The following is a 26,360-nucleotide window of genomic DNA, read 5'->3' as shown; positions in this document are numbered from 1 at the left end:
AGGTGAATGACTACTTCCCACGCAGTGCTGGCTTCTGAGCCCTATTTGAGCCTGATGGCAGGGTTTAGATGCCCGCAGGAAAATCCTGCCCATCAACTCTGGAAAACTGCGATCAGCTGGATGTGAAGCAAGATGATACTCTGATGCAGTCAAATATCTTGCTCTGTACAGACAGCAGTGGAGAAAATGAATTGCTTTATATGTCACTGGACTTAGGAGACTATATTGAACTAACTAACTTTTATGACAGCAACTCCCAAAGTGCTTCACAGCTAATGTAGAACGTTTGCAGTATAGTCACTGTTCTAGTATAGAAAAACATGGCAGCCGATTTCCACATAGCAAGGTGTCACATATAACAGTGAGATAAACCGTCAGATAATCTATTTTTGTGGTGTTGGTTGAAGAATAAATATTGACTAGAACATTAGGAGAACTCCCTGGTCTTCTTTAAATAGCTCGATGGACTCTTTTACATCCATCTAGAGGGAAGATGGGGCCTTGGCGTAATGTTTCATCTGAAAGACCACTTCCTCTGACAATGTAGCATTCCCTTAGTACTACGCTAAAGCGGAGAATATTTACTCAAGAGCTTTAACCAACAACGTTCCTACTCAGTTGCAAGAGTGCTGCCACTGAGCCACAGCTGACACTTCATGGCTATTACAAATTTACATTTTTAAATTGACCAAACTGTAAAAATTCTAGAAGCACAAGTTAACAATACAAGCTATGTATAATTTGTGGTATAGTCTGACATAACAACAATTTAAGTAAGTTCAACTTATTCAAGCTAGCCAAACACTGAAGGGGGATAAAACTTTCAACTGCGGTATTGTTCAACACAGATATTCTTAATTGTAAGTTCTATGAGGTTTCATGGTTAAATCCTTAAAGATTCTCTCTCATTTCAACCAATTATTGAATTTTCTTCTGTAGGTGCCGGAGGAGATACCACATGAGGCAATTGGCGACATCACAGATCACAAGAAAGATTTAGAAATTTTGTCAAAGAAACAATTACCTGCAAACATGAGTCACAAAGCGGTAGGTTTTTTTGCTATCTATAGTTTTCAAAACTTTTGTATAATTTGGAGACCAAAGGAATAAAAAAAATAAAAACTATCTGCTGAATTATTTACAGGGACTTACATTTTCTTCATATTTCTTTCCAGGAAGAAAAGGAAAAGGATGTTGTAGAAATAGTTGTGAACACAGAGGCTGAAGTAGGTGTAACGGGTTTCAGTGTTAAAAGTGGAGAAAAGGAGGGCATATTTATCAAACATGTTTTGAAAGATTCTCCTGCTGCGAAACGTCTAAGCATGAGAGAAGGTAAAATATGAAAATTATACCCAGATGTTCACTGAATATTGCATAGAAGTTTAAAATCAGAAGAATTAAGGTGGCTATCTAATAGCTAAATGAGCTTAAAAGGCCTATTGACCAGCAAGATTCCCCTCGGGGGTGGGAACGGAGGTGGGCGGGGAATGAAAATACTGGCGCCGGTCAGCGTGTCTGTTTCCCATTGCCGTTCTTGGTGCCAGTGACTTTCACCAGGGCAGGGGGAAGGTGGCCCTGTGAAACTGCTCAATCCATTAATAGTGATAATTAACGTTGTGAAAGAGCTCATTAAGAGCCTGTTGAGGACCATGTTCAGATTTTGGCGGGAACTCATGAGTGCTCATGAGGGGTGGCACCCTCGTCCACTTCGATGCCCTTGGCTGGAGTGCCATCTCGGGTGCAACTGGCATCCCCTCCAAACATCTCTGTGCCATCAGCACCACTAACTGCTTCAGGCTACACAACGTGGTGTGCATCCTGTGAACATCAGTGCACAGTTCCTGCATTCACTCCAAGTGCTGCTGCATATGGTCTTCTATGAGGTTGGCCACTCTCTCCATGGAGCAGGAGCTCGTGTGCTCAAAGCCCTGAGCTGTGGTGGCGCACATGAGCTGGATGGACTCCTCCATTCTTAGCCATAACCGTGCACTACCTCAGGGAATGCTGCCAAGTGGAAACACATCTGTTGCAGCTGGTCTAAGTAGAGCCTCCTTCCTTGTAACTCCTGAGGAAAGCAATGGAGGCCATAGACAGTACCGCTGAAGACGGAGCTACCTTGAGATGACTGAGAACCAGTGCCAAAGAATATTGTAACCCTCCAGGAAAATGGTCACAGAGATTTGTGACCTCATTGCAGAACCCTTAACAGCTCACAGCACTGCTCACCATACCCTGCCAGTAGCTGTCAACGGCATTGTGGCCTTGAACTTTTTCGCCTCTGGGTCTTTCCAAAGATCAGCTGTGGACCTTGCTGGCATCTCGCAAACAGTTTCATACCATTGCATCTCACAAGTCACTGATACCCTTCTTGCAAAAGCTGGCCAGTACACACAATTCCAGACAGATGGTGACTCGCAGGCACAGAGACAGTGGGTTTCACCTCCATCACTAGGTTCCCCCAGTGTGGGGCATCATGGATTACACCCATGTGACCATCAAGGCACAGAGTGAGTGCCCAGTGAGATTCATCAACAGGAAGGACTTCCACTCCCTCAACATTCAGCTGGTCTGTGACCATAACAAGTGCCTTATGCGTGTTTGTGCTCACTTTCCTGGCAGCTGCCGTGCCTTCTTCAAGCCCGGCTGTCCAGACTGTTGCAGCTCTTCATTCTGCCCCCAAACTCTGTCGTTGATTCTAGGGAACAAGGGATCTCCCTTCAAGAGATGGCTGCTCACCTCTCTACGAGAACCCGACACACAGAGGCGCTACAACTGAAGCCATCTGCTCACTAGGACAACCAGCGAGCAGGCTATCGGGCTTCTGAAGATGCAGTTCCAGTGCCTGGACCAATTGGGTGGCACCCTGCAGTACACTCCTGCAAGAGTCTCGGGCATTGTGGTGATCTGCTGGACTCTCCATAACATGGTCCTTCACAGAGGCTAAAGCACTGAATGGACACAGCTCATCGAAGGAAGAGGAGGAGCAGGAGGTGGAAGAGGGGGAGGAGGAAGATGTAGAGCACAGAGGTGCTCCGTCTGCACAGGGAGGTGGCTGGGCCCAGCATTAGGCTTGAGGGTCTCATCAGGATGCCATCAATGTCAGGGATCATCTGATTCAAGCTTGCTTCAGTTGAGTTGCTCTGACCCAGGAGGAATGGCACACTCTGGAACTCACTTTGAGCTGCCTGTGAGAAGACTTCCATTGAAGATGCAGCCTAGAACAGCTCAACTCTTACTGCCAATGAAGGATGCACAACTGCCCAGAGGTTTCACTGTCACTGTTCATAGATCCTTACTCCCCTTCACCACTTCATCCCCCTTTTCCTGTGCCACCGTTAATAAATGGAGGCTCACACGTCTGGCTTCATGTGTCAAAATTTACACAGTGCTCAAAAAGACAAAAACTGCACAGCTATATGTGAAGGACACTCCCATTGACCCACTCAGTGCTCTGCCCGACGAGGTGGCCTCCGCTGTCAGCCACTTCTACGCAGTGCTCCATTGTTGCCTTGGAAGAGGTGGGGACAGCCTGCTTGCTTGTCTCAGCTTGCAGCTGAGATGCATGTGGCTGTTGCCCTTGTCATGGAGATGCCAGTGGGGGCACCTCCAGGGACTGCTGCACCAGTGTCAGTGCAGGGGCAGCCTCCATCTCTGGACACTACTGCACTGATGCCCCCTCAGCCAAAGGGGCCAAGGAGTCCATTGATGATGATGGCGCTCCATGAGGGGTGGCACCCTCATCCGTTTCGATGACCTTGGCTGGATGGCTGGAGGGGAGTGCCATCTGGGGTGCAGCTGGCATTTCCTCCAAACATCTCTGTTCCCTCAGCGTTACTGACTGCTCCGGGCTACACAGTGTGGCTTGCATCCTGTGAACATCAGCACACAGTTCCCGCATGCACTCCAACTTCTGCAACATAAGGCTTTCCATGAGGTTGGCCACTCTCTCCATGGAGGAGCTCGTGCATTCAAAGCCCTGAGCCGTGGTAGGGCACGTGAGCTGGATGGACACCTCCATTCTCAGTTCATGACCATGCACTGCCTTAGGGAACACTGAAATGTGGGAACACATCTGTTACTGCGAGTCTAAGACTTCCTTGTCACTCCCGAGGCCCTGTATCTGTGCCCAGCTGATCAGGGCTGCCTCTGCCTCTGTCACCTCCTCCCGCTCACTTGTGATGTGCTCACCAGCCAGTGCCACTCTGTCTAATTGTGCGCAAGGACCCACTGAAGTGACTGTGTCTACGCTGGTCGAGGGTTCGCTAATAAGGCGTGACAGTGCTTGGTCTGAGGTCTGTGCTGGCAGCGCATGGCCTGGTGATGATGCAGTAATCGGTCTTAGCACCTCGATGGCAGCACTTGTCGGAGACACAAAAGGTGATCATGAGAACTAGCCTTGGACGGCAGAAGCCTTTACAGTGTTGAGGCTTCCTACTGCAGCTCAGTCTTTGGCATACTGTTGGATGGTAGAGTTCAATGCACCACCTTAATGTAAGTATTGCAGTCTCTATTCACCCTTACCAACCGGGATGCCCATCTCGCATTCCCTGACGTCCTTCATCATGCTACTGGCAATCTCTGAAGCTTCCGCTTCCCTTGTGGAGATGTGTTGGAGTGGGACCCTTCCTCCCATCTAGGTCCTCTCATGGGCAATATGTTCCCCTTTCACCTGCAAGGACTATGGGGATAGAGCCAGGGAATAGGACTGACTGGATTACTCTACAGAGAGTAGAGAGCCGGTATTGACTCGATGGGCTGTAATGACTCTACGACTCCTTGATTCTAAGGACACAGAAAAGAGAGAGATAAGTACTGCTGATCTCTATGGCCAATGCCAATGGCTCAATGTAACAGGTCCTCAGCAGCACTATAGATCTGAGCCTTGCTGAAGGTTCATTCAGTATCCTGGGCACATACACCTCCCATGTTCAGGAGCAGCACGTGCCCTCAGGCTCCTCTGTTGAAGTGTCTGCTGGAGGTTGAATACCTAGAGACCTGTCCTGAGGGTTTGGTGTTGCATGCACCTTGCCAGAGTCAATAAAGTCATTGAACCTCTTCCTGCACAGGACCCAGTTCCTGCAGATCACACTCCATCTGCTCACTCTTGCGGTGACCTTGATTCAGGCCTGCTTGGTCTGGGCAGGTAGCCTTTTCCTGCCACCCTTCGGGAAGAGGAGCTCCCTCTTCTCCCTCACTGCCTCAAGGAGGACCCCAGGTCGGCATCGACAGATGACAAAAGGTTGCATTGAGTCCAAGTTTTCTAAATAGTCTATGGATGATATGAAAATAAAATTATTTGTGAAATGTATTATGGTAATATGATTATTAGAGCTTTAATGACTTTAGTCTGCAGTGTGCGATAATATCTATTATTTTAAAGAGAATGTGAAGGCATGCTATTTAACTATGTTAAATCCAAGAAATAGATTACTGTAAGTGGGATAATTGTTACCCCTCCAGAAGCAGCAATACATGCCCAGAATATAGAAAAAAGGGCTGCTTGTAGGAGACCAAGATCTGCTTACAGAAAAAGCTAGTGGAATATTGGAAGAGAAGAAATGCTAAAAATCGCAATACTGTAACAGATTCCTTAATATTAATTTGTATGCAGATACAGTTCATAGCAGCTAAATTACAGAAAAATAATATGCTATCACAAGTATCATAGAAAGGAGGCTTGGGCAAAACAAACTGATCCCAATAGGAATTTGGTTCAATTGCATCATTCGGGTCCCTTAAAATAATGGCCCATATCTTGCAGTAGTAACGGCAGCAAAACTGTAAGCTTTTGCCGTCATTACTTCTCTGATATTGACAGCAACCTCTGGAATCCGCACATGCCGCAGTTAAATACGGAAATCCAGAAATTACTGTCAGTGATTTTACACTTCCTCATAAGGTTCCTGAGACTGCAATCAATTATAAATCACTGAACTGGTGAGAACCCTCTCACTTTTGTGCTGTAATACCACTGTTAAAATCTGCCTAAAAAGCTATGCTTTATTAATGAGATGTAACTGGGATTTTAATGGAGTGTTGAGTCAGAACTGCTGCTGAAGAATGTCTTGGACCCTAGAAAACTAATTTTATATCTGTGTAATTTCAATATTATCCAAGTTTTTTAAAATATCATTAAAAAAAAATTGTTTATGATTTTTCAGCTTCTAATGTGTATGCCCCATCCATTATTTCACTCTCTGTAAAATTTCTTTAAAACTGAAGGATAATTAGTGCACTTTACTTCCTGATTTGCTGGCAATGAGAATATTTCAATGTGATTGGCTGCTTGTCCTGCTTGATGACATCACTGTTGCTGGATGCCAGGAGAGTCCCTTGACTTGGCGCTTGAATTAAGCTAACGGGAAAGGGTAAATCTGCATGACAGAGATATCACTAAATCATTGCGGGCAGCTTTCTTCAAGGTCAGCAACTAGTGCCATCACTTCCCTGTTGATCGCAAAATCTGAGTCATTGTTTTATTCAATAGCAAGATCTAAATATGTTGCACTAATGCGAGTCTCTAAAAAAGAATAAATCAGTTCATTATATCAAAGAAAAACCCTGCTATTTACATCAATTAAACCATCTTCAATTTAAATCAACAAATCTACTCATTAGAGATCAAAGATTCCTTTGAAAATTAAGGTTTAGAAAACAAACAATACAGGCTCTGTTATAGCAGTATTACATTCGGTTAAGTTGCTTGAATAACACTGGGTTTCTATTCATGCTCCTATTATATGAACATACTGATAACAGTTTTATTTGTAAAATGACTTGGAATATGTTTTATAAAATGCTTGTAAAGTTTAATATTACTCTCTTCAGTTATAACTAGATCAGTGCAGTCTACCTGTAGTCATGCAAGAAATGGCATTTATAGTATCTTTTCCTCTCAGTAAATCCCAACGTGTTTTGCCTCTAATTATATACTTTTCTAGTGCGGTCATTGTTGATATGTAAATGACAGGTATGATAGTGTAGTGGTTAGGTTACTGTTCTCATAATCCAGAGGCCTGGACTAATAGCTAGAGTAATAGACTAATTCATAGAGAATATGAATTAAATCTCACCATTGGAGTTTGAGAATCTGAGTTCAGCCCGGAGAAAAACAATCTTGAAATAAATACCTGGTATCAGCAAAAGTGACTATGAAGCTGTTGGTTCATTAATGTCCTTTAGAAGAAGGAGACCTGACATCCCAACTGATCTGGCTCTTATGTGACTCCAGTCCAACTCCAAAGTGGTTGAATCTTAACTACCCTCTGAGTGGCATAGCAATCATTTAGTTGTAAATGAAGAAGGCCCACCACCACCTTCACAGGGCAGCTAGGAATGGGCAATAAATGCCAAAAAACAAACATGACAACCAAATTGTGCACAGCATGTCCCACAAACAAAATGACCAGTGGATTTGTTTTTGGTAGTGGCTGAAGGAGCAATAGTGAAAGGATACAACAGGATTCCTTTCTTTTTTTGGAACAGTGCCATAGGATCTCTTACATCCACCGGAACAGGCAGGCAGGGCTTTGGCTTAAGCTTTCACCCAAAAGATCATACTTCTGACAATGCAGTACACCCTCAGTATTACACTGAAGTGACAGCTTAAATTATGTATTCATGTCCTGGAAAGAGGCTTGAACCCACCATCCTCTGAGTCAGAGACAAGAGTGCATTTAACTCAGCCAAGATAATACATAGACAAAGTTGTTATATATTTCTACTACTTGTAGAGACAGAGTCATATTTTGACACCTTCAGAGGTTACAATACTTCCCAATTATATTTTCCACTGAAAGTTTGCTTTTATTTTAGTTGTGCCAAATGTTGTAAGGTTTACTGTATCAGATAATGCTTTAATTAAGGAATGACAAGAAATGCTGGAAATACTCAGCAGGTCTGGCAGCATCTGTGGAGAGAGAAGCAGAGTTAACGTTTCAGGTCAGTGACCTTTCATCAGAACTCAAGAGTTCTGATGAAGGGTCACTGACCTGAAACGTTAACTCTGCTTCTCTTTTCACAGATACTGCCAGACCTGCTGAGTATTTCCAGCATTTCTTGTTTTGATTTCAGATTTCCAGCATCTGCAGTATTTTGCTTTGACTTTAATTAAGGAAGTTTGTCTAAGATACTTAAAGCTTTGAATTCATTTCAGGATCCAATCACTATATAACCAATTGTATGATTTTGTTTTCCATCAGGTGATCAACTTATCAGTGCTACAATTTATTTTGATAATGTCAAATATGAAGACGCACTCAAGATTTTGCAGTACTCCGAACCATACAAAATGAAATACTGCCTGAAACGAACGATATCCAGTGCAATAGGATCTGAGGCAGTTGAAATAAAAGGAAGCAAACCAATTGCGGTGGGTTTATTTTCTGTTAGAAATCACATATTAACTAGCTGTACAGTTAATGTTATTTCCTTAGGAACTTACTTCAAACAATAAAGTTAAATATATTCTGATGGCAATTTTTAATATGAATACTACTAGACAGATTAGTCACTGAGAGGAGAGGATGCAGCACATTCACAATGAGAAAAAGATTACCATTTAACCTCCACTCACTCTTAAACCATGGTCCATTATTTATTTTGAATGTAATTGATTAGAGGATGGGTGAACTTTTGATGACACATGATATACAAGTGTTTGTAATACTCCACTGGTAACTGCCTTCAAACAGAACCTTTATCATCTATTGGTTTAGGAACATAGGAATAGTAGAAGGCCATTCAGTCTATCTAGCCTGCATTACCATTATTTTTTAATAATGTCAGCTATATCATTTTAATCCCAATCCCACAGCCATTCTCCATATTCTAGAATGGGGAGACTCTGCAAAGACATTACTGAATGGACAAAGATAACACATATAATTAGGTCTGTTAATTGCCAGAAGAGTACATTATGCTATAATATGATAGGCCAGCTCTAGGGGGGCAGAGGAGTAGCACATGTGATATGTGTTATTAGACATGTCAAATTTATCTCAGGCACTTAATCCACGCCTTAATCTGGTCTCATCCTCCAAAAAAACCACTGGCTGCCACTGCATATTTAAAAAGGGCAATTTCTAGCAGGCCAATTTAGCCATTTTGGTGCTTCAAATCTTAAAGAAGATGTTCATTTTTGCTGAAGCCAATTTCGTTTGAATGCCTGCAGCATTTACTTTGCACACTTTATGGCAACTTTTTCCTTTTTTTGTCTTACCACATTGTCTTTTTCAATTTGCTATCAGACTCTATGGGGGAGAAATTCCAAACACTTGTGGGCTTTAAGATGGGTGGAAAGATGAGGAGTTTAGCAGTGCCTTGGCCTTCCCCTATTCACGCCTGCATTCGGGTGGCTGCTAAATGTTTTAGACTGTTATTTTATTGCCTGATTAAGAACCCCATGGAGAAATTCGGTAGGTTTTCAGGAGACTATTGCAGCTTAAAAAACGGTTGCCAACATAGAGGTTACCATCCTATAAGACTCCTTAATGTGGAGCCAGGGGAGCAGGAGTGCACCTCCTGCCTCTACAGGTCATACGGCTGGACCTTGCCAGCCCGCAATTGATGCCTCCCATTTTCCTACCCACTGCGCACCCATTGGGTGCCGCAGGAGACACAATTATATTTCCTTGTTTTGGAGAGGGAAGAGTTTTATCAGATGATCAGACAGGGAGATGCATTTAGACCTTAGTTAGTGATGTGTTACATCTGTCTTTACCAACTACACATGCGTACATACCAAAATGCACTTACCTTGATGTGTCAGAGGAGATTTCCCTTAAGAAACTATGGTTAAGAAACCTGACTTCGGCCCAAAATGGGCTCAAAGTTGGCAGAATAACGAATCTCTGCTGGCCTGAGGCCGCTGCCAAAATTCAGTTGTAGGCCTCATTGAAATGCCACTAGTTAACTGCAGGTGCCAAATGGGTGTCCTGCTGCAGCTCGCCTTTCAAGGCAAGTCAGGTCTCGTAGTCGGGGGCAGGAGGCATGCCCGAGGGAGGGCCCTGAACATGCTAGCAGTGAACCTTAGCTTTTTGTGTGTCAGGAAGAGTACTTCTGTTTCTCCTGGGCCCACTAATATAAAAATGAAACATTTCCTGGGTTTCCAGTAGTCTTTTGAAGGATTACTGGTTAGGCTTCTCAAAACCTGGTACAATAAACATGCGTAGCTCAAGCTCTGTGTATTTTTCCCTGAATATCACATTTGGGGTCTTACATGTAAATTCATAATAGCTAGATGTAATTAAGTGGAAAATGTATTCACCAGTGTTAGCATCAAGCACTCCAAGGTCATTAAAGCCAAGATAGATCTACAGTAAAGCTCCCTCTACTCACTTCAACAATGTACCTCAATCCTACCCTCAGAGGAGCAATGTTTTTCTCATTTGCTTCCATGTTTTCCACATGTGGAGTATGGCATTTACAATTTGCCAGCGCTACTCAGTCTTTGTGCAGAATGGCAAAGGTGGGAGGTTGCCTTTGAGCCCCTAAGCAGGCGAATCTTCTTGCACTTCTAAGTATCTTTGCTATTTTGATTAGAAATAAAGAATTTTAAAGTGGAGGTGGGGGTCGGCAGGGGGTGGCGACCCTGCATTGGAGGGCAGAGGGACCCGGGGCTGCATTTTGCTGGCAGCAGCCAATTAAGTGGGTGCTGCCGGAGCTGCTGTCCCTATTAAGGATGGCAGCTCGCTCCCGAGAGTTACCGGCTCAATCAGAGGGCCGGCAGCTCAGCAGTGCCACTGCTAGTGGCATTGCTTGGGCTGCACCTGGAGGATGAGGCTGCATTGATGGCCCTGCACCCTCAAAGTAAGGTAAGTGGGGTCTGGGGATACTGGGCCCAGTCAGGCAGGTCCTGACAAGGGTTGGGGGGGGGGGGGGGGAAAGGGTTGCTGAGGACAGGCAACACTGTTGAAACTGGAGCAGCCATTGCCTCCAGTGGGCCCCTCTCTGGACCAAAGAGTGAACAAAAAGGAGGGTTATCGCAGCCCCCGCCCCCCCCATCAAAGACTGCTGGGAGGCTGCCGGGCTTTACCTCTTGTCTCCCCATGTGGCGCCAGGCCCTCCCAAAGTGAGCAAAATGTCCGTGGAGGCAGGAAGAGGCCTTTAATTGGCCACTCAAGTGGCTCAATTGGGCTCTAGGCAGATGAGATGTCTTCCAGCATTGCTGCCGCTGGCAAAATGGCATGGCAACGGGAAGATGTCGTGAACGCAGATGACACAAAACTGGGTGAGAGGGTGAGTTGTGAGGAGGATGCAGAGAGGCTTCAGGGTGATTTGGACAAGTTGAGTGAGTGGGCAAATGCATGGCAGATGCAGTATAATGTGGATAAATGTGAGGTTATCCACTTTGGTAGCAAAAACAAGAAGGCAGATTATTATCTGAATGGCTATAAACTGAGAGAGGGGAATATGCAACGAGACCTGGGTGTTCTTGTACACCAGCCACTGAAGGTAAGCATGCAGGTGCAAGAAGCGGTAAAAAAGGCAAATGGTATGTTGGCCTTCATAGCGAGAGGATTTGAGTACAGGAGCAGGGATGTCTTGCTGCAATTATACAGAGCCTTGGTGAGGCCACACCTGGAATATTGTGTACCGTTTTGGTCTCCTTATCTGAGGAAGGATGTTCTTGCTATAGAGGGAGTGCAGCGAAGGTTTACCAGACTGATTCCTGGGATGGCGGGACTGACGTATGCGGAGAGATTGAGTCGGTTAGGATTATATTCGCTGGAGTTTAGAAGAGTGAGGGGGGATCTCATAGAAACCTATAAAATTCTAAGAGGACTTGACAGGGTAGATGCAGGAAGGATGTTCCCGATGGTGGGGGTGTCCAGAACCAGGGGTCATAGTCTAAGGATATGGGGTAAACCTTTCAGGACTGAGATGAGAAGAAATTTCTTCACCCAGAGAGTGGTGAGCCTGTGGAATTTGCTACCACAGAAAGCAGTTGAGGCCAAAACATTGTATGTTTACAAGAAGGAGTTAGATTTAGCTGTTGGGTTTAAAAGGTTCAAAGGATATGGGGCGAAAGCGGGAACAGGTTACTGAGTTGGATGATCAGTCATGATTATAATGAATGGCGGAGCAGGCTCGAAGGGCCGAATGGCCTACTCCTGCTCCTATTCTCTATGTTTCTGTGTTAACGCCGGCCGATGCCTTCCCGTGCCATTTTGCCTGCCTTCCTGCCTCCCAACCCCTCCCCAAAGGGCTGGTAAAATTCAACCCCCAATATTTTCAGAATTTTTAAAAACAGAAAATGAACATTCCCACATGGTCCCAGTTATTAACACATTTTATTTATTTTAGATGACCTTTTATTTCTCAAAAATAACCATTATATTGAGCCTGACATTTTGTCATTTCCAAATGATCCCAAATTCAAATAATAATGTTGTTGGGCTGACAGTTTCTGTCAATGTTCAATTTATTTCTTCCCAAAAGAAACTTTCTTTTTTGATAGAAAGCACCTAGACTGCATTTCATTAGTTTTTTTAAATGGAAATTTGATTATCCCCTTAAACTTCAGATAAATTTCCCTTTCTTGAGTGCTTGGAACAGCAACTTATATCAATGTATTTTATTAATTGCAATCTCAGAAACAATGATTTCCAGGCTTGGCAGTTTTACATGGTGTTTTTCCATCAACAACAAAAGTGCTCGCAACTAGCTTGGATGTAACTTCCTTATCTCCCCTTCATGAACTCTGTCCCGAAAGATAACAAATGGCCTGAATGGGTTAAGGTCAAGTCTTTGAAAGACAAAGATCTTCGTCCAAATCATCACCATGCTGTGACGTTTGATGTCTGCAGATAAGTTCTTAAATTCTTAAAAACCTGCTGGATCTCTTGCTGTGGTACCAGTACTCATGTGGCCCTGGAAACCATTGTCACCTGTTAAAAGAAATACACACAAAGAATTCATTGTGGTAAAAATCATGACTAACATTATCAATTTCAAAGGAAAAACATTCTCATTAGAGAAGGCAGTATTTTAGAATAAATTCCAATTGTTTCCAAAATTTCTTTAGCAATTTTTCTGTAAGAAATGTCTAATCCAAGATTTTCTTGGTACAACCAAGATGATTAAACAACCAAAGTCACCTCAAATATTCCAAATTCCAATTCACACCATTGAACATTTAAAATTCAAAACTGCTAAGCTTTAGATGTGAATGTCTTAAGTCCAGATTTAAACACCCCCACATACCTTGATATAATAACCAGAATTTCATGGTGGCCACAATGGAAGTATGGTTTTCACAACCTAACAGGTTAGTTAACCTTAATAATTGAAATTTAATTCAGACCAATAACTAAACACAGAACAGAATAATGTGTGCTTTAAAAAGAAAAAAAATTCCATCGTTTTCCTTGTTCTTTCTTCAGGCACCTTCCAAATGACTAATAAAACTGAAGAAAAAGTTAGCTCTCATAGTTAAATAAAACCTTCAACATACTTACACCAAAAAGGGTTAAAGAGGGCGGAGCATCTCACAGCTTCACAGCTCTGAAATATTCAAGCCAGCTTCTTAAAAAGACAACACTACAACCGTGCAGTCCTTTAAGAGTAGAAAAATGGGAATAAGCTTTCCCATATCTCCTTTATTTATCCTTTTTCTCCCTTAAACCAGTTTTCAATTTCTGGGTGTTTGCTACTTAACCTCATTTGGAAAAAACAACCAGTCAGTAAAACGTGTCTTTAATTTAAACTGCAAAAGAGTGATAAGTTTTTTTTTAAAAACTCTAGTATAATTTGAAAAGTTAAAATTAGATTTCTGCCAGACATCTTCAAGGCTGAAGCCTATCCCTTTCACAGTTGCAAAACTTAATTTTCAACCAGTTACAAGTAACAAATTTAGGCTTCTAACATTGAAGACAAGACTACAAAGGATAAATGACTTTCAGCTCTGCAGAGAAGCGTGTTTACTGGTTCCCCTTTATCTAACCTACTAGTTACATCCACAAAAAACTCTAATAAATTTGTCAAACAGGATTTCCCTTTCGTAAAACCATGTTGACTTAATCATACTGTGCTTTTCTAAGTGCATTGTTAATACTTTCTTAATAACAGATTCCAGCATTTTCCCAACGACTGATGTTAGGCTAACTGGCCTGTAGTTCCCTGTTTCTCTCTCCCTCCTTTCTTGAAAGGTGTAACATTTGCCAACTTCCAATCTGATGGAACCATTCCTGAATCGAAGGAATTTTGAAAAATCATAGCTAGTGCATCCACTATATCTGCAGCTATCTCTTTTAGAATCCTAGGATTTAGGCCATCAGGTCCTGGAGATTTGTCAGATTTTAGTCCCTTAAGTTTCTCCAATACTTTTTCTCTGCTGATATGAATTTCCTTAATTTCCTCACTCTTTTTAGTCCCTAGGTTGCTGTCTGTTTCTGGTATGGAACTTACATCTTCTACTGTGAAGACAGACACAAAATACTTGTTCAATGCCTCTGCCATTTTCTCATTCCCCATGATAATTTCTCCTGTCTCTGCTTTTAAGGGACCAATGTTTACTTTAGCTACTGTCTTCCTTTTGATATACCTATAAAAGCTCTTACATTCTGTTTTTATATTATTGGCTCGTTTACTCTCATTCTATTTTTTCCTTTATCAACAACTTTTTGGTGACACTTTGCTGGTTTCTAAAACACTCCCAATCCTCAGACTTGCTAGTCTTTTTTGCAACATTGTATACCTTTTCTTTTAATCTAATACTATCCATAACTTCTTGAGTGAGCCACGAATGGGTCTTTTTGGCTGAGTTTTTGTTTCAAAGGAATGCATTTTTGTTGAACATTTTGAATTGTTTCCATCAAGGTTTCCCACTGTTTATTTACTGCCATACCTTTTAGTCTATTTACCTAATTTACCTTAGCCAGTTCTCCCCTCATACCTTCATAATTGGCTTTGTTTAAGTTTAAGATTCTTGTTTGTGATTGTAACATGTCACTTTCAAACTTAACATGGAATTCAATGGTATTATGATCACTGTTTCCAGTGGATCTTTTACTATGCCATTGCTAATTAACCCTGCTTCATTACACAATACTAGATCTAAGATACCTTTATCCCTAGTTGGTTCCAGAACATATTGCTCCAAGAAACTGTCCTGAAAACATTCTACAAATGTACCTTCCAGACCATGCCTGCCAATTTCATTGTCCCAGTCGAGATGAAGATTAAAATCCCCCTCAATTATTACATTGTCTTTGTTACAAGCTCCAATAATTTCTTGTTTAATGCTCTGTCCAATGGTATAACTGCTGTCAGGGGGCCTATAAACTATTCCCACCAGTATTTTCTGATTCTTGCTATTCCTTGTTTCCACCCATACTGATTCTACTTCATGAACTTCTGAGGCCAGATCCTTTCTCACTAATGCCCTTATGTTATTGTTTAGCATCAGGGCGACCCATCCTCCTTTGCTCTTCTGTCTGTCCTTCTGAAATATTGTGTACCCTGGAATATTTATTTCCCAACCTTGATCACCAAGTGACCATGTCTCTGTAATGGCGATTAGACCTAAATCATGTCCCTCTGTTGGTGCCACTAGTTCATCTATCTTATTGCAGATGCTTTGCGCATTCAGATATAGAATCTTTAATTTCATTTAATTTCATCCAACTTTATTAGATTCACTCAAAAAATAACAAAACATGCAATACGAAAGTATACTCTGCTATGGATGACCATTTGGCATTAACAATATATTGTTTGAAACATGAAGCAAGCAAAATCACCCAACAGCAGTCAACTTCACATTGATTATAGCTCTCTAGTGGCTGACCAAGTCACTCCTTCCCTATGGTTGCAACACCAAAATTTAAAAAAAATTTTTAAATAATCTAATTCTCGGGAGGGATAAGATAGTATACTGACAGTGGCTTATAGTCCAATTAGTATTTCTTTTAGGCCAAAATCCCGATCACACGCTGAGCCCTTTGTTTGAAAAAATACGGGTGGGGGAGGAGGGGGGTCGGCAGCAAGGGCATGGTGTGGGGGGGGGGGTGGTGGCCCCTCAGTCCCCTTCCTGATGATGGCCCCTCATTCAGGCACTTACTGGTAGCCAGGAAGCAGCCCGCACAGATTTTCGTGCCGTGCTTCCCGTGTGGTGGCAAGGCTGCCCACCGCACGAGTAATTGCGGCTGTGGCGGAAGAGACCCTCAATTCGGTCTTAATTACCCAATTAAAGGTCTCACTTGGCAGCGGGGTGAGAAGGCAGTTCACAGGCCTTCCCACCCAGACTAAATTTCAGTGAAGGCAGGATGGTGGCGAGGTCTCCCCCCACCACCACCCCATCCCCTTCGATTTTATGCTCTCCCCACCTCCAAACCCGCCACAGGGGAAAATGTAAAATTCCACCTGATGGGCTGAATTTTACTGGGCCCCTGACGTCGGGGGACATGGCTGGGGGGGTTTGGAAAATGACTTTGGGAGAAGCCTGCCACAGGTCTTGACGCCGTGAAGGCCCGGCCCCATATTGCTGGCAGCGGCAAGGTCTCATGGCAGCTCCCCAGCCACTCGGTGACAGATCGAAATGTATGAAAATGATTGAATTAAATACTTATCCCCACCCGCCATCCATTCAGTATCCACATTGGTGCCGGAGGCCGTCACTCCCGTGTTGTCCGATTGCCGTTCAGAGATCCGATGCGGGACACTGGTGGGGAGGGGGGATCAAGGAAATTATTTCTGTGCGGGAGTAGGGGGGGAAGCGGGAAAACAATTCTGACTGGTGGAGGGGATGGTGGGAAGGGGTTGAAGGTAAAAGTTACTGAACTTTGCGGGGGGAAGGTCAGGTACTCAAAGTAAGTATTTTAGGGGGGGTGAGAGGGCAAGGAACAAAGAACAAAGAACAGTACAGCACAGGAACAGGCCATTCGGCCCTCCAAGCCTGCGCCGATCTTGATGCCTGCCGAAACTTCTGCACTTCCGGGGCCCATATCCCTCTAATCCCTTCCTATTCATCTATTTGTCAAGATGTCTCTTAAACGTCGCTATCGTATCTGCTTCCACCACCTCCCCTGGCAGCAAGTTCCAGGCACTCACCACCCTCTGTGTAAAAAACTTGCCTTGCACATCCCCTCTAAACTTTGCCCCATGCACCTTAAACCTATGTCCCCTAGTAACTGACTCTTCCACCCTGGGAAAAAGCTTCTAACTATCCTCTCTGTCCATGCCGCTCATAACTTTGTAAACCTCTATCATGTCGCCCCTTCACCTCCGTCGTTCCAGTGAAAACAATCTGAGTTTTTCCAACCTCTCCTCATAGCTAATGCCCTCCAGACCAGGCAACATCCTGGTAAACCTCTTCTGTACCCTCTCCAAAGCCTCCACGTCCTTCTGGTAGTGTGGCGACCAGAATTGCATGCAATATTCTAAGTGTGGCCTAACTAAGGTTCTGTACAGCTGCAACATAACTTGCCAATTTTTATACTCTATGCCCCGACCGATGAAGGCAAGCATGCCGTATGCCTTCTTGACTACCTTATCCACCTGCGTTGCCACTTTCAGTGACCTGTGGACGTGTACGCCCAGATCTCTCTGCCTGTCAATACTCCTAAGGGTTCTGCCATTTACTGTATACCTCCCACCTGCATTAGACCTTCCAAAATGCATTACCTCACATTTGTCCGGATTAAACTCCATCTGCCATTTCTCCGCCCAAGTCTCCAACCGATCTATATCCTGCTGTATCCTCTGACAATCCTCATCATTATCCGCAACTCCACCAAATTTTGTGTCGTCCGCAAACTTACTAATCAGACCAGCTACATTTTCCTCCAAATCATTTATATATACTACAAACAGCAAAGGTCCCAGCACTGATCCCTGCGGAACACCACTAGTCACATCCCTCCATTCAGAAAAACACCCATCCACTGTTACCCTCTGTCTTCTGTGACTGAGCCAGTTCTGTATCCATCTTGCCAGCTCACCTCTGATCCCGTGTGACTTCACCCTTTGCACCAGTCTGCCATGTGGGACCTTGTCAAAGGCTTTACTAAAGTCCATATAGACAACATCCACCGCCCTTCCCTCATCAATCATCTTCGTCACTTCCTCAAAAAACTCAATCAAATTAGTAAGACACGACCTCCCCTTCACAAAACCATGCTGTCTCTCGCTAATAAGTTCGTTTGTTTCCAAATGGGAGTAAATCCTGTCCCGAAGAATCCTCTCTAATAGTTTCCCTACCACTGACGTAAGGCTCACCGGCCTATAATTTCCTGGATTATCCTTATCCTTGGGGGGTAGGAGAGGGGATGAAAACATTTCTTTCATTGTTCAAATATATTTTAACATGCTTATTCCTTTAAATATTGAAATTCAATGTTAGGGCTGGAAGCCCTTTAAAAATGGCGCTGGCGCCTGCACAATGGTGCTGGATGCCATTGCCAGGAACGGATCGCAGTGGCTCCACTAAGTAAAGCCCGTGGATGCGAGCCACCATCCTTTATGGCCATCGCCTGCAAAATAAAATCTGGGCCTATAGCTTTGTTCAATTTGACAGCATTGTCTGGGAAAAGATGATTTCTATAGAATACTATAGTTCAGCAAGTTTTAACAGAAACCAAACAGTCGTTAGCTCTAAAGGCATGATGGTGATTTGGTTAAGCTTTAGCATGAAATTAATTTTTAGGAAAGCCATTACTGTTTTACACTTATTAATCAAAATTTGACACTGAGCCACAGGGCTAAATTTTACTCGCGTGACGCGGTCCTCGGCAGGGTGCTTTCAACTCGGCAGTCTTCCGACATGGAGGGGCCACTGAGGAGCCCCCGTGATATTTCGTGTGGGGTCTCATTTAAATAGTGGGGGCGGAGCGTCCGCCCCGATGACGTGTAGGGATAGCCTCTGCATCCCCAGCAATAGCGTCCATCACCACCGCGCAGCCGCCGGTGCCATTTTTAACGTGCTTTAAGCCCTTAGAATTACTGTTAATTTCTAAAGGTGCAGCAGTATTAAATGTTTATTAAAAAATAAGAGAGATGTGGATGGCCCTTCCCTGACCCCCACAATGGTCATTTCAATGCCCGAAATGACCGACATGTGCCTGTTTTCCTATCTGAACTTTACCCCCCAACCTTCTTACATTTGGCCTATAACTCCTTCCCACCATCCCCACATCCAATAAAACTTGATTTCCCCATTCCTCCACCTCTCCTGCCCTGAAATTTTTATTACTCCCGCTCCACACTAGGTTCTCGCCTTGGAACTCCGCGCGGAGTTCCTAAGGCGTGCAAGGCCGAATAGAGGCCGTAAAATCGGCGTGGGATGGCGGGTAAGTTTATTTGAATATAATTAATGTCAATTTATATATGGAGATAAAAAGCCTGCTGCCAGGTGGCGGGGGGGTCACACTGAGGTCCCCTCTGCCGCCAGTAATATGTGGCGACACTTTCTCGATGTCGCGGATCATGGCGAGCCTCTCCCCGCAGAATTTTACCAGCCCTCGCGCCGTGATCCGCGGCTTCGAGGGGTCGATAAAACTTTGCCCACAGAAGGCGATTTCAACACTGCTGACAAAAAACTTGGTGAAAGAGGTCGGTTTTAATGAAGGTCTTTAAGGACAAGACTGAGGTAGAGAGGGGAAAGGATTAGGAATGGAATCCAGAGTCCAAGGCCTCGGCAGCTGAAGGCACACCCACCAATGGTGGAGGGATAATCGGGGATGCACAAGAGACAAGGGGTGCAAAGATCTCAAAGGCTTGGAGGGCTGGAGCAGATTACAGAGATAGGGAGGAACGAGGCCATGGAGGGATTTGAAAACAAGGAAGAGATTTTTAAAATTAAGGCGTTGCCAGACCAGATCCAATGTAGGTCAGCGAACACAGGGATGAAGAGTGAATCGGACTTGCTGCAAGTTAAAATTCAGAAAGCAGAATTTTGGAAAGATCAAGTTTATGTAGGGTGAAAGATGGAAGGCCAGTCATGAGAGCATGGAATAGTTGATTCTAGAGGTAACAAAAGGCATCGATGAGGGTTTCAGCAACAGATGGGGTGGAGCCGGGGCAGAGCCAGGTGATGTTTTGGAGGTGGATGAAGCAGATGTGGGGTTAGAAGCTCATCCTAGGGTCAAATATGACATTGAGGTTGTGAACAGCCTGGTTCAACCTCAGAAAGGTGCCAGGGAAAAGGATGGAATCGGTGATGAGGGAGGGGAACTTGTGGGGGTACCAAGGCCAATGGTTTCAGTCTTCCCAATATTTAGCTGGAGGATATTTCTGCTCATCCAATACTGGATGTCAGTCAAGCAATGTACTTGTGGAAACTGACATGTTTTTGGATGATGCTGCTGAGGGACAGCATGTAAGTGAGAAATAGGATGTGGCCAATTATAGATCCTTTGGGGACTCCAGAGGTAATGGTGCACGTGTGGGAAAAGAAATCATTGCAGATATTATCTGGATCTGACTGGATAGATAAGAATAGAACCAGGCAATGGCAGTCCCACCCAATTGGACGATAGAGGAGAGACTTGGCAGAAGGTAGCGTGGTCAACCATGATGAAGGCTGCAGACAGGCCAAGAAGGATGAAGAGAGATAGTTTACCTCTGTTGCAGCCACATAAGATGTCATTTGTAACTTTAATGGGTTGTTCCAGTACTGTGGCAGGGGCAGAAACTTGATTGGAGAGAATCAAACATGGAATCGTGGGAGAGATGGACATGGATTTGGGAAGCAACAGCACATTCGAGAGGAAAGGGAAGTTGGAGATAGGGCAGTAGTTTGCAAGGACAGAGAGGTCAAGGGTAAGTTTTTTGAGGAAGGGGTGATGATGGCAAATTTGAAGGGGAGAAGGACTGAACCTGTGGAGCAGAAACCGTTAACAACATCAGCTAACATTGAGGCCAGAATGTTCAGCAGTTTGTTGGGATTCGGGTCAAGGAAGAAGGAGGTGGCTGTCATGAACAAGACAAACTTGGAGGAGGCACGATGGGAGATAGGAGATAAAGATACAAGGTAAGAGCTAGGGCAGGGGGGCAACCTTAGGAGAGGTTTGGCCTGGTGGACTAGATGAAGGGAGGGGAAGTGGCAGAGGTAGCTGAACAGATGGTCTCACTCTTCGTGACAAAGAAGTCCATGAGCTCCTCACACTTGCTATTTGAGTTGAGGGTAAAGAAGGCAGGGAGAGATGACAGTTTGTCGCAAAGAAGAGAAGCTGGGAGTTACCTTTGCATTCCAGGAGAGTGATCCCAGAAGAGTGAGCAGTTTTGGAAGGTGAGAGCAGGACTTTATAATCCTTTATGTGATCCAACCAGATCTGACAGTGAACTGTTAAGCCAGTTGTCCACCATAATCCTTCAAGTCTGCATCCCTTGTCCTTAGACGAGTGAAGGTGAGGGCCATACCAATGGGAATGATCAGGGTGGGAGATAGGCGAGTGAAGGTGAGGGCCATACCAATGGGAATGATCAGGGTGGGAGAGCGTAGTGATTTTAAAGGGGACAACAGCATTCAAGGTGAGCATGAGAGTGTAATTGAGTAAACTGGTAGCTGCACAAATGTCATGCTGAGTGAGGGGCCAAGGCTTAACAGTTAGGAATTTGAAAGTGCAGTAGTAAGTGACTCAATGGAGAGTTTTTTTCCACAGTATTTAGGTGCATTATTTCTGGTCTATATCCTATTGGTAGAAGATTTCATTTTTCATTCTGTACTGTAATTATAACAGATTTTTTATGCATAAAGTGAAATTGTAGTTCATGGAAGTTGTCTTTTGGAGTGACCACAAGAAAAGGGTATTAGAAATTAGCCTGCATTGTAACAATGTAAATCAGGTCATTACAAATAAGACACATGGGTATTTCTAGATCCACATATGCATGAAAAAATTATAATGTGTACATACAAAGTGCTTGCCATTTAGATGTTGAGTACAAAATTTAGCCCACTTGCAAAGAAGATAAAGTAACTTAGAAGTGCCAAAGCTACAAATGTGTAATAGAGGGCCGCCTTACAAATGAGCTAAGTTCTTCATTCAACAAATACACTGGCTACTTTTGTCTGCCTGTCTCTCTCTATTTATCTATGTTATGGATTTCTTTCATATAAAAAATGATAAAATGACAATATATTCCTTTTCTTAGGGAGTGGAAGAAGATTTTTTTATGAAACTTTATGGAAATAAAACAAAAATAAAAGGAGATGCTTCTGAAGAAATGAACACACAAACAGAAACACAAATGCAAGAAACTATTCAGAAAGGAAGGACAAAGGTGGCTGAAGTACCTGATGTATCTTTTTCCTGCCCCAAGTTTCCAACTTTCAAAAAAACAAAAACATACAAACTGGACAGATCACGCAGCTTATCAGAAACAGAAGAATGTGATCAACATGACATAATTGCTACAAGCACAGATATAGAATCACATTTAAAAATAGCAGAAAGCCCCCAAAAAGCAAAAAAACGAAGAAGAAAAATAAAACTTCCACATATTGGTGCAAGAGGAATAAAAATGGGGAAAACAGAAGCCTCTGAAGAGGAAAAACAAGAACCTTCGACAGGTACCAAGGGGTCCTCTGCTTTGCAATATGACAAGCTACAAATAACTGCAGACAGTACACTACAAAAAACAAATGACACTACAATGACAACAATAAAACAATCTGATCAAAGTCAAGAAATGGATTCAGAAGATATTAATATTGAATCCAAACTCAAAATGCCAAAACTCAAAATAGCAAAATTCGTACTTTCAGAACCAATTCTGCCCACACTTAATATTGCAACCAAATTACCAGAGGGAGGAACATGTTTTCAAACATCAGATGCAAATATGGAACACCTCAAAATTGAAACTGAGTTTCCAAATACAGACAGTGACACAATACCAGCTATTCAGATCACAGATTCTGAAAAGAAATTAAAAACAGGCAGTGGACTGTCAAAACCTAAGTCACAAATGAGAAGGGAATGTGTGGAAACAACTGCTCATCCGACACAACATGATGTCTCACAAAAAGAACTCAGTATCACAAATGTAAAATCTGATGTTTCATTCCCATTACAAGAGGAACAAGAAACAAGTATCAGCAAGCAAATTGCTGATATTTCACTTCCAAAATCTGAAACACGAGCAAAGAAATCCAAGACTGATAAACAAGAAAAAATAAAAAAGTCCAAAAAGAAAGAAGCAAAAGGTAAAACTTCTGGAACTCAGCCCAAGTCTTCTACCCTTGCAATTGATGTCAGCTTAATGAAAGTTGACATCAACGTTTCAAGCACTGATGCAGATGTGAAAGCACCAGCAGTAAAAAAGATGCCAGGCAAGTTGAAGGGTGATCTTAGTACTGGGGCTACTGTGCTAGAAGGCCTTGATTCAAGTATGGATATCAGCACAAAGAGGCCAGAGAGCAACATTTCGGGTATCAAACACCAAACCAATATTAGGAAGAAAGACTGGGAGTCAATTGCATCTGAGGCTGAAGGAGCTGTGGAGATTCCTAGCATGCACATCAAAGAAGAAAAAGGAAACATAAAAATGTCCAAAACAAAAGGGAAAAAATTTGGTTTCTCTGTACCTGACATAAAAACTTACAAAATGAAACATGACACCAATCTCCCCAAACCTGACATCTCATCACCAAAAGCTGACGTGGATGTGACAGTGCCAGCAATAGATATAAAAACAGGAATGTTTGAAGGTGATCTCAGTGTTGGACCCAATGAACTCGAAGCAACGGATACTAGTCTAAAAATCCCCAAGATAAAAACACCAACAATTGATATTAGTATTCCAACAGAGAAAGGTAAAATTGATGTTGGTACATCCCTGTATAAACCTGAAATTGGCATATCAGCTCCAGGACAGTCAGTGAACATCAAATGCCCAACAACTGACATTCATGATGCAACATTAGATGCAGATGTTGATTCAGCAGTTCTTAAGGTAAAAGGTGATGGCTCTAAGTTCAAAATGCCATCCATGAAAATGCCATCAGTTGGAATTTCACTTTCAAAGCTCAAAGGTCCCGAAGTGGATGTGAGCGGAAAGAAGCGTGAGGAGAATATTTCACTTGAAAAACCTAAGGTGGATATTAAAGGCCCAAATAGTGAAGTAGGAGAACGGGAATGTGAAGTTGATGTGGAGGCACCTGACGTAGACATTAAAGGAGGAGGAGGTAAAATAAAATTGCCCAAAATTAAGGGGCCAGCATTTGGATTTTCTGCACCTGACATGACAGCTCTAAAAACGAACCTTGAAGTCAGCCATCCGAAAGTTGACATCTCACTACCAAAAGCTGATGTGGATGTGAAAGTGTCAGCAGTAGATGTAAATCCAGGCAAGTTAGAAGGAGATCTTAGTGTTGGTGCCATTGAGGTGGAGGGCCCTGATGCCAGTCTTAAACTGCCTGAGATTAAAATGCCTTCAATAGATATTGGCATTGCAACAGTGAAAGGGAAAATTGATGTTGATACATCCTTGTCAAAACCTGAACTTGATCTATCAGCTCCGGGACTGTCAGTGGACATGAAAGCTCCAACAACTGACATCCAAGCTTCAGCAATAGGTGTGGATGTTGATTCAGGAGACCTAAAGTTGGAAGGTGATGGCACTAAATTTAAAATGCCATCAATGAAAATGCCATCGTTTGGACTTTCACTTCCAAAGTTCAAAGGGCCGAAAGTGGATGTGAGTTTGCAGAAGCCTGATGTGGATATTAAAGGCCTAAAGATAGATGTTGGAGCACCAGAATGTGAAGTTGAACTGGAGGCACCTGATGTAGACATTAAAGGAGGTGACGGAGAAATAAAATTGCCAAAATTCAAAGGGCCAAAATTAGGCGTTTCGGCTCCTGACATAAAAACCCCCAAAATGAACCTGGATGTCAGCCTTCCAAAAGTTGACATCACACTACCAAAAGCTGATGTGGATTTGAAAGTGCCAGGAGTAGATGTAAAACCAGGCAAGTTAGAAGGAGATCTCAGTGTTGGTGCCATTGAGGTGGAGGGCCCTGATGCCAGTCTAAAAATGCCCGAGATAAAAAAGCCTTCAATAGATATTGGCATTCCAACAGTGAAAGGGAAAATTGATGTTGATACATCCTTGTCAAAACCTGAACTTGATCTATCAGCTCCGGGACTGTCAGTGGACATGAAAGCTCCAACAACTGACATGCAAGCCCCAGCAATAGGTGTGGATGTTGATTCAGGAGACCTGAAGTTGGAAGGTGATGGCACTAAATTTACAATGCCATCCATGAAAATGCCATCGTTTGGACTTTCACTTCCAAAGTTCAAAGGGCCGAAAGTGGATGTGAGTTTGCAGAAGCCTGATGTGGATATTTCACTTGAAAAACCGGAGGTGGATATTAAAGGCCCAAAGATAGATGTTGGAGCACCAGAATGTGAAGTTGAACTGGAGGCACCTGACGTAGACATTAAAGGAGAAGGCGGAAAAATAAAATTGCCAAAATTTAAAGGGCCAAAATTTGGCGTTTCGACTCCTGACATAAAAACCCCCAAAATGAACCTTGATGTCAGCCTTCCAAAAGTTGACATCTCACTACCAAAAGCTGATGTGGATGTGAAAGTGCCAGCAGTAGATGTAAAACCCGGCAAGTTAGAAGGTGATCTTAGTGTTGGTGCCATTGCGGTGGAGGGCCCTGATGCCAGTCTAAAAATGCCCGAGATAAAAAAGCCTTCAATAGATATTGGCATTCCAACAGTGAAAGGGAAAATTGATGTTGATACATCCTTGTCAAAACCTGAACTTGATCTATCAGCTCCGGGACTGTCAGTGGACATGAAAGCTCCAACAACTGACATCCAAGTCCCAGCAATAGGTGTGGATGTTGATTCAGGAGACATGAAGCTGGAAGGTGATGGCACTAAATTTAAAATGCCATCCATGAAAATGCCATCGTTTGGACTTTCACTTCCAAAGTTCAAAGGGCCGAATGTGGATGTAAGCATGAAGAAGCCTGATGTAGATATTTCACTTGAAAAGCCTGAGGTGGATATTAAAGGCCCAAAGATAGATGTTGGAGCACCAGAATGTGAAGTTGAACTGGAGGCACCTGATGTAGACATTAAAGGAGAAGGCAGTAAAATCAAATTCCCTAAATTTAAAGGGCCAAAATTTGACATTTCGGCTCCTGACATAAAAACCCCCAAAATGAACCTTGATGTCAGCCTTCCAAAAGTTGACATCTCACTACCAAAAGCTGATGTGGATGTGAAAGTGCCAGCAGTAGATGTAAAACCTGGCAAGTTAGAAGGTGATCTTAGTGTTGGAGCCATTGAGGTGGAAGGCCCTGATGCCAGTATAAAAATGCCTGAGATAAAAAAGCCTTCAATAGATATTGGCATTCCAACTGTGAAAGGGAAAATTAATGTTGATCCATCCCT

At 43.2% G+C, this 26,360-nt stretch overlaps 1 protein-coding gene across 1 annotated transcript in view; it reads left to right on the top strand.

Moving 5' to 3' along the window:
• LOC137373755 (neuroblast differentiation-associated protein AHNAK-like) overlaps positions 1–26,360 on the top strand; it is a 93,706-nt gene that overhangs the window by 44,321 nt on the left and 23,025 nt on the right. Inside the window, exons 4-8 of the mRNA XM_068039066.1 lie at positions 940–1,047; positions 1,176–1,332; positions 8,202–8,371; positions 22,096–23,518; positions 24,794–26,230. Coding sequence (XP_067895167.1) covers positions 1,033–1,047; positions 1,176–1,332; positions 8,202–8,371; positions 22,096–23,518; positions 24,794–26,230 — 3,202 coding nt within the window. The 5' untranslated portion in view covers positions 940–1,032. The remainder of the gene's footprint in view (positions 1–939; positions 1,048–1,175; positions 1,333–8,201; positions 8,372–22,095; positions 23,519–24,793; positions 26,231–26,360) is intronic.

This window comes from Heterodontus francisci, chromosome 9 (assembly GCF_036365525.1).
Source record: "Heterodontus francisci isolate sHetFra1 chromosome 9, sHetFra1.hap1, whole genome shotgun sequence".
Taxonomy (NCBI): Eukaryota; Metazoa; Chordata; class Chondrichthyes; order Heterodontiformes; family Heterodontidae; genus Heterodontus; species Heterodontus francisci.
Note: the sequence above shows the minus strand (reverse complement) of the source record. Positions and strands in the feature narration are given on the sequence as shown.